The sequence below is a fragment of the Leuciscus leuciscus genome (genome assembly GCF_965113295.1).
Source record: "Leuciscus leuciscus genome assembly, chromosome: 9".
NCBI classification, from domain to species: domain Eukaryota; kingdom Metazoa; phylum Chordata; class Actinopteri; order Cypriniformes; family Leuciscidae; genus Leuciscus; species Leuciscus leuciscus.
The window spans coordinates 11,091,710-11,099,928 of NC_138733.1; the positions used below are offsets into that span (position 1 = coordinate 11,091,710).

Consider the following 8,219-nt stretch of genomic DNA (forward strand, 5'->3'; position numbering starts at 1 on the left):
ACATAGTAGGGAAAAAAAATACTATGGAAGTCACAAGGGTACATCAACTGTTGTGGTTACTCACATTCTTTCAAATAACGTTTATTTTCAACAGAAGAAAGAAACTTATTCAGGTTAAATACAACTTAAGAGAGTAAATTATGACTTTTTGGGGGGAGAACTATCCCTTTAATCTATCCCTTAGAGATCTCTTTAAGGACAAGCGGCAGCATGTTTATTATTAGGGCTACTGTCTCTTTAAGAACTGCACGCGACGCGTCTAATATACACGCATATGACAAGCAGATTTTAATTAATTTTCTCTGTTTGCTTTCACTTTAGACATAACCAACTTTGTTTATGTAAACATTGTCTGTATTTGACAGTATTAGCGCAATATAAGACTCAAAAGATAACTTAGTCCAGTAACAGGCTTTTAGTGCATGTGCGCGTCGAGTGTACGCGCTCAGTAAAGCGCATGTTTGAACAGCGCATCAGCAGCGAATGACATGTTTAACCGGCAAGGCTTTAAAGCACATGCAAATAATGAACTTTTGTGAACTGCAGTGTCCCGTTCCTCTGCGTTAACATTTGATGTGAATATACGTCGTGCTGCAGTGTAGCCTATAGATGAAGGCGCCGCAACTGATAAAATGCGCAGTTGTTTGGTGTGATTTTACGATTCCAAATTTAGGGGGGCCAGAGGGGGGGCCAAGCTTGGTGACACGGGGGCACTGGCCCCCCCGGCCCCCCCTCTAGAACCGCCACTGCACATAACGTTACACGCCATTAAAAAAAAAAAATGTTACGCGACTTTTAACAGTAGCACAGGAAATAGGAACAACGTGAATCTGTATTTATTTATCCTAAGAATTTACACGAAAATGGGAATCACTCACTACACTTTTTAAATCTTATATCAACATAACACTACATAATTAACATTTTCTGTTGTTCTCCCTGCAGATCCTGTCAAACATCACCTGTCGAACCTATCCGAACCTGATTTTCAAAACCCAAAGGCACTTTTAAGAGCCAACCTCTATCTCTTCATTATTTTCTATATCTTACATCCTCTCTGTTCTCACTATCTATATTTCTGTCCATCTCTTCAATCTTTATCTATCTCACAGTCTTTATCTATTGCTCTTTCTTTCCTCCCTGTCTGTCTTTGTCTACTTGTCTGTCTTACCCATCTTTGTCAGTCTGTCTGTTTGTATCTGACTGTCTGTCTGTATCTGACTGTCTGTCTGTCTGTATCTGACTGTCTGTCTGTATCTGACTGTCTGTCTGTCTGTATCTGACTGTCTGTCTGTATCTGACTGTTTGTTATAATGCCAGGGGGGTCTACAAAAAAGATCTGCCCCTTTTGCCAGGGGATTTTATTTTGCGCTCAAAAGATCTGCTCACATTGTAAAAAGGAGCAGCCTCTGAAGCAGCGCCTCAAGAAGAAGCTTCAGAGGTTTGATGAGAAGCGAGAGGAATGGGTGGTTGGTCGTAAGAAAAACCACAACACTGCATCCATCAAGGATGAAGCCAATATCATGGTACGTACAATTTCATACATGACAGTAAACTGTCCAGATCATCTAGGAAGTACATTCAGTGGTACCATTTGTTATTAAGTGAGCATGCCAGCGCAAGGTCAGAAAGGCATTATTTTTTGCCAATATAGATTAATTTGAATCTTTTTTTTCCAATGATACTTTGTCCTCCCTGTGTCATCAGAATCAATTTAAAAGTATAATTTAACTATCAACTTTGAAGGCACACGTAATTGTGATTTGTAGTTTTTATTTTAGTGGTAATACCCTTAAGTAATCACATCTTCACCGTAATACATCACATACCTAAATGATCTACCAGAGCAAAATTTGAACACACAGCAAATATAATTGAAACTCAGGAATTCTTGAGTTCATAACATATACAGGCATGCATTATGACAGAATTACAGGTGCAATTTAATAATCAAACTTTCTTATCGAGTGGATGAGAAATAACACATGAACTGCATTCATACTGTACTACTCAAAGCACTTTAAAATGTGAATGCGTCAACTGTAAATATGTGCAGCATTCACCCATTTGGTCACGTAATCACTAAGGTTCTGCCTTTATTTTTAATAAATCTTTAGATTGTCATTGTCCAGTTGCACATTGGTTACATAATCTTATCAATGTAGGTGCAAAACCCGAGCTACTAATGTTACAAAAATAAATATTTATATAAAGTTATATAAAGGGTTCCCTCATGGTGTCAGATTCATCTTTTTACTGTTTTTCTATATAGAGTTGTTTTTTGCTTCTAATGTATGAGCCTTTCCTGTTTGCACATAAAGCTAAACTCACCATTAGGTTAAAAATCCTGAATGGCAGTAACCTGGATGCTGTCATTAATAATGTTATATATTTTTAAATTAATATTCTTAGTTATTTTTTATGTTGTTTTTCTATTACTTTAAACAGCAAACACACAATTTTGTCATTGCAGCTTGAGAAACTCCATGCCATTGGCTACAAACCAGTTCTGCTACTAGGAAAGGAGAACAAAAAAAAAGAAATTAAGTGCGAAATATTAACGCCTCGCTGCACACTCTCCACCTTTGCCCAGGACTACCTACAGAAGATAGGTTCATTTTATGAATACCTTTGTGAAGGTGAGATGCATGCACTGTATCTTAAAGTCACAGTTCACAACTTGTGTTGAGTACGCAAAATATTTTATTAATGTTTAAATCTTAAAGGAATGGCTCACCCCTAAAACTTAAATTCAGTCATTCTTTTTTTCTGCTGCTGAATGCTTGTATCATCATAGTCTACTCTATGTGACGTCTCTACCAACACATTTAATGTAGACGCAAATGGGTAGAAAAACATAACAATTCACACCTGGCAATTGATTATGGGAATTGAAGTAAACTGTTTCAAAACAGTAGTTTCCTGCAACTGCAGATGTAGACATGTAGATTCTAAGTGTATTGAGCCCTGTTTGTATTAATAGCATGCAGCACACTGGTCTACAATGGGATTTGGCACCCAGAGTTAAGTGCATTCAAGCATATACTGTCAACTTTAGAATTATGTTTGGTATGTTTTTGTAGGAGACATATTTCATTTCTGTTTTCAGCCCACATACAACCATATTTTTAATGTTTAGGCACTCTGACCACAGCAATTTTTGTAGTGACATACTAATTGAACACATTACATTTGCAAAGACCCGTTTTGGTCACTGGGTCAATTAATCAAATGTTAATGAATCTATATATACTCATTGAAACAATATCGAGGACAGTGCTAAAATGTAGATCATTAACGGAAATAGCACAAAGAAAAAGAAAACCATCAAATTTTTGCTGGATACACCACAAACTTACACTGCTACTAACTTTGAGGCATAAAGCCCAAAGTTTTTTAGCGCACGCAGTCTAGTCTTAACTGAATAGTTTGACCCAGACTGTAAACGAACATTATACTTGTCATTTTTTCAATAGATATTATGAGCACTCTGGGTTTTATTTTTCTGACTTAAAGACATATTGTATTGGTTATCGTCATAGAAAATCAATCAAATATATTACAGATATCTAATACATCCAGTAGACTCTCAATAGTTCTCCTGCAATCAAAAGTGCCTTCAAATCTGGTTGGGGAAAATTTGGTATATATTATTCAAACACATTTACCTAACAGTTAAAACAGGTACAGATCAAGCTTATGGTTAACCTCTATGTTTTAAATAAGCAAAACACAACACTTGTTTAACTTGCACAGGATGGACCCAGGATTCCAGTGGCAATGAGGATCAGCTGATTACTCTGCAGCTCACACCCTGCGAGGCGAGCCCCACGGGGGGGCAAGTGGAGCAGCCGGAATCCACGGAGGGGCAAGTGGAGCAGCCGGAATCCACGGGGGGGCAAGTGGAGCAGCCGGAATCCACGGAGGGGCAAGTGGACCAGGCCGAATCCACGGAGGGGCAAGTGGAGCAGGCGGAATCCACGGAGGGGCAAGTGGAGCAGGCGGAGTCCACGGAGGGGCAAGTGGACCAGGCCGAATCCACGGAGGGGCAAGTGGAGCAGGCTGAATCCACGGAGGGGCAAGTGGAGCAGCCGGAATCCACGGAGGGGCAAGTGGAGCAGGCGGAGTCCACGGAGGGGCAAGTGGAGCAGCCGGAATCCACGGAGGGGCAAGGTAATTAGACTCACTAGGTGATGATACACAGGGCAACTTTTTGAGCAATGTTGCTGGGCAATCTTGCCGAGCGATTGTTCCTTGGGCACTTTCACATTGAAAATGGGCAACACATTTCTATCTGGATAATTTAGATGGGTTGTGGGCCCTGTGTCTCATCTGGTTGCCCGTTGACGGCAACATTGCTCAAAAATTTGCCCTGTGTATCATCACCTACAGGGTTCTCATTTTCAATGGATAATCTGCTAGAAAAGTTGATCTGATATTACATAATTAGATAGATGAAAGGTCTATCTGATTCTGTACTAGGGCTGTTGGAAGGAATTTTGTGAGTCTATTATAAATCTAAAAGTAAAATAAGTACTACTAATCAAATGCTGAAATTACTAGGCCAAATTTGATTATTAAAGATATTAGGATAATTTGAATATTCAAAATAATTGGGAATGTCAGTGTCCCATGAACACTTAACTTAACCATTCTCCCACCCCTTGCGTTCCCTGAACAAGTCAGCGCAGGATCAGCGCTTGTTGAAACAAATTAGGATTATCACAAACAGGAAGGACAAAAACGATAAAATGAAACACGTGGAGTTAATGGAGCAACCTTAATTCAATCGCAATAAGAATGCATGTACTTTACACCTATTAATACATGTACTGCCACACTTGTGCGATGTTGTGATCTTCAAGTATTTTAAATATTAAGTTAAAGATTTATTTGGTATATGAGTAATTTTCTTTCTCCAAACCCACAGCTGTCTTCACAGGGTCAGCCAGGGGCACAGTCGCAAGTCGAAAAAAAAAAAAGTCAGGTATGTAAATAATGTTTGTCCGTCCTTCGGATGAGATGTTAAACTGAGGTCCTGACTCTCTGTGGTCATTAAAAATCCCAGGGTGTCCTTCGAAAAAGTAGGGTGCGGTGGGGTGTAGGGGTGTAACCCCAGCATCCTGGCCAAATTTGCCCATTGGCCCCTGTCCATCATGGCCTCCTAATCACCCCCATATACTGACTGGCTTCATCACTCTCTCCTCTCCACCAGTAAGCTGGTGTGTGGTGAGCGTTCTGGCACAATATGGCTGCCGTGGATGCTGCACATTGGTGGTGGTTGAGGAGATTCCCCCTTCCATGTAAAGCGCTTTGAGTACCCAGAAAAGCGCTATATAAATGTGATGAATTATTATTATTATTATTATTATTATTATTAGGGTAATTATTGGTGGTTCTGATAACTGTTACCATAGCTTGGTAACTATGAAACTCATTAGTCAAGCAGATTCTCTAATAAGTAAATTAATTACTTAAATAGAATTTAAAGGGGACCTATTATGTTAATTTCCAGTTCTATATTTTTATTCTGATACTCCACTAGAGTAGCTTTGCATGATCCTAAAAAAGTCCTTATTTATCTTGAACTGGTCCTTTATGCAGACCCGGTCTGAAACAGGTCATTTTAGATGGAATATTCTAAAGGCCTACTATGATTACTATTTTCCAATGAGCCTGCATGTGATGTAAAATCTGGAGCCAAATTAAACAGCGTGTTTGCACACACATTAACTGAGAGGATGGTCTTTTCTCATATTTCAGGGGTGTCTAGACACACCAGGGACACATATTTATGTTGAAAAGACATTACACAGTGCATTTTGTTTAATTATTGTAAATGTGTTTTGGTTTTTTTCTGAGTGGATATAACTGGACTGTAATCTTATATCCCACAGGGGGACCAAGGCATATGCCTGAAAGGAAAAGGCCACAAAAGAGTAAGTGCATGTAAATGCAATGATTCATACTTTGCTAAACATTGCAACTTAACCCCTGTTAATTCGCTTTAGTTCAATTGCTTATTTTTTTAACTACTACAACAGACAATTTCCGGTAGTCACAATTTTATTTATTTAATGAATTATTTAGCAAACGCTTTTATCCAAAGTGACTTACAAATAAATACAATATTTACAGTACAAGCAGTCAAATCAACAACAGGGCAACAATACTGTATGTAAATGTGGTGACCAGTCCAGCTAGTTCAGCGTAGCACACATAACCATGATTATTCATAATAGATATAGAATAGGAATGATTAGTATTATTGAGATTATTACAAATGACAAGCTATAAATTCCAACAGGCTTAATTAGTCAAATTTGACCAAAATGCATTGCCAAGTAGTAGAAGCAGCAGCAGTGGAGTATTCTCAGTTGTGAGCTGTGGCTTAGCAGTAGGATGGTTATTCAAGCAAGCACACCACATTGGAACCGAGAGTAATTTGGTTCCATGATACATGTTTTGATTAGTGATAAACATCACTTGTCATCCTTGCAAGTCTGGTCACTACTTAAGTCTTCATAGTTGTGTTTATTTTGTTTCTAATCTAACTATCTAAGAAATATTTGAAATGTGTTTTTGATGTTCACAGATTGCTCCTACCACACTCGCCTAGAGGCTTTCCCCATCAGGAGTGTATTAAGAGAAAGAGTGAGAAAGGTTAGACAGTCATAAAGGAACTGCAGAGTGTAGGCCGTATGCAGAGTGTAATATAGGATCTAGAAACTTCCTTGTGAGTTGGCAAATACATATTATACATACCATAATTGTTATGTAGATACTTTTTATGTGTTCAGTCTTTTTGAATTACAGTTTATGAGGAAGTGTCTTCTGAAAATCAATGAAACTCAATGCCTATAATCAGACATAATAGCCTTATGCTAAGAATGGATTTTATTTTTTGTCTTTTCTTACATTAGGGCAAAGCAGAAATGCTGGTTGACTGGGAGCCCTGTCCAGTATGGTATGTATTATTCTGTTCTTCTGCTTTATGAATTAATGCATTCATTATTTATTTGCTTAAACTTTTTTTTTTTGCTACAATTTTTTTATTAATCTGTTCTGTTTCAGATTAAACAAGCCTTTTAAACAAGTGTAAAGCACACATCATTACCGAACATGTCTTTTATAAGTATAAGTTTCATTTTCCATCTATGAAGGACCACCACCATTAATGCATGCATGAAGGTGGTGGTCCTTCATAGAAGGAAAATGAAACGTATACTTATAAAAGTCATGTTCGGTAATGTTTTAAGTTTATTGGAAACCTCAACCAGTAACAGAAAAAAATATCCCTTCTGTTTTTAGTGGTGAGCAGTGGGCCCATTCCTGGCAGCCAAAGGATTCACTCCAAAATAATGAAAATAAATAAAATGTATATTTAGAACTCCATTTTGGTTTCAGACTATTTATTAAATTGTTTCTGTGCTGCATTTGAAGTCATATCTCATCTTTCTGTAGTAGTGAAAAGGGGAACATCTCCAAGAATATGACCTGGAGTTTAATCTCGAAAGGGAATGTACTAGAAATGTACTTAATCCAACTGAATTTTCTTTTTCAGATGTTATTCAAAAGCATGTTTCATATTTCATGATTATAAATTGCACTGTTATTTTATTACAGTTGACGTGTAATTTGATTTCATGTTCTGTTTTCTGTGCTTTTCAAGTTCACTTAACCTCACAGTCCACTGTTAAGAAATACAACCTTATGGCTTGTTTGACATGAAGCTAAAATATGAAGTTCAACAAATAAGACTGTCCTTCTTTATACTCGCACATTATATCATATCTTTTACATTGTCTCTCTCACTCTCTTCTACTCCAAACTCATTAGCTGACTGGGTGTTTTATGTCCAAATGTATTATCATCTCAACCCTCTTGAGCCAATCGTGTCATACAGTAGGTCCCCCTCCACTGTGGTCATCAGGAGAAGAGCTCCACATTCATCTAGATCTCAGCATTGCTACTCACCCCTTCACCACCACCACCAGTGTCGGCTCCATGTAGGGGATATCCCTTTTCATATCATGCTTTTCTCTTAAAAGAATGATGTCTTGATGTGGTCCAATTGCCAAAGACTATATAGTTTCAATTTGTTATGCACCTTGTCAATAAATTTGTTTGATCATTCTTTAAGCCTCTAGTGAGTAATTAAGCAATAAATAAGCATTTGGCATATTTTCACTTATATTTTTGTGAAAGAACACAAATAC

At 37.8% G+C, this 8,219-nt stretch overlaps 1 protein-coding gene across 6 annotated transcripts; it reads left to right on the plus strand.

Moving 5' to 3' along the window:
* The first annotated feature begins 759 nt into the window (after positions 1–759).
* LOC309505394 (uncharacterized protein) lies at positions 760–8,219 on the plus strand. 6 transcript variants are annotated; one of them, XR_014208421.1, is made up of 8 exons: positions 760–1,526; positions 2,474–2,639; positions 3,757–4,173; positions 4,931–4,987; positions 5,898–5,939; positions 6,596–6,736; positions 6,924–6,967; positions 7,312–8,217. XR_014208421.1 is itself a non-coding variant. In XM_082178747.1 (8 exons), the coding sequence occupies exons 1-8, from the start codon at positions 1,314–1,316 to the stop codon at positions 7,841–7,843; spliced, it is 1,011 nt and encodes a 336-aa protein (XP_082034873.1). In that variant the 5' UTR covers positions 760–1,313; the 3' UTR covers positions 7,844–8,219. The 6 variants fall into 6 exon arrangements, 5 of the variants coding, with proteins under 5 accessions (XP_082034873.1, XP_082034872.1, XP_082034876.1 ...); XM_082178747.1 differs by having other exon boundaries at positions 6,596–6,663; positions 7,840–8,219; XM_082178746.1 differs by having other exon boundaries at positions 6,596–6,663; positions 7,312–8,213.

Excerpts from the sequence above, each read along its gene's own strand:
- LOC309505394 (XM_082178746.1), top strand. The coding sequence starts at position 1,314 with ATGCCAGGGGGGTCTACAAAAAAGATCTGCCCCTTTTGCCAGGGGATT. Across the intron at positions 2,640-3,756 it reads TTATGAATACCTTTGTGAAG|GATGGACCCAGGATTCCAGT; the intron begins GTGAGATGCATG and ends TAACTTGCACAG. Across the intron at positions 6,664-6,923 it reads TAAGAGAAAGAGTGAGAAAG|GGCAAAGCAGAAATGCTGGT; the intron begins GTTAGACAGTCA and ends TTCTTACATTAG.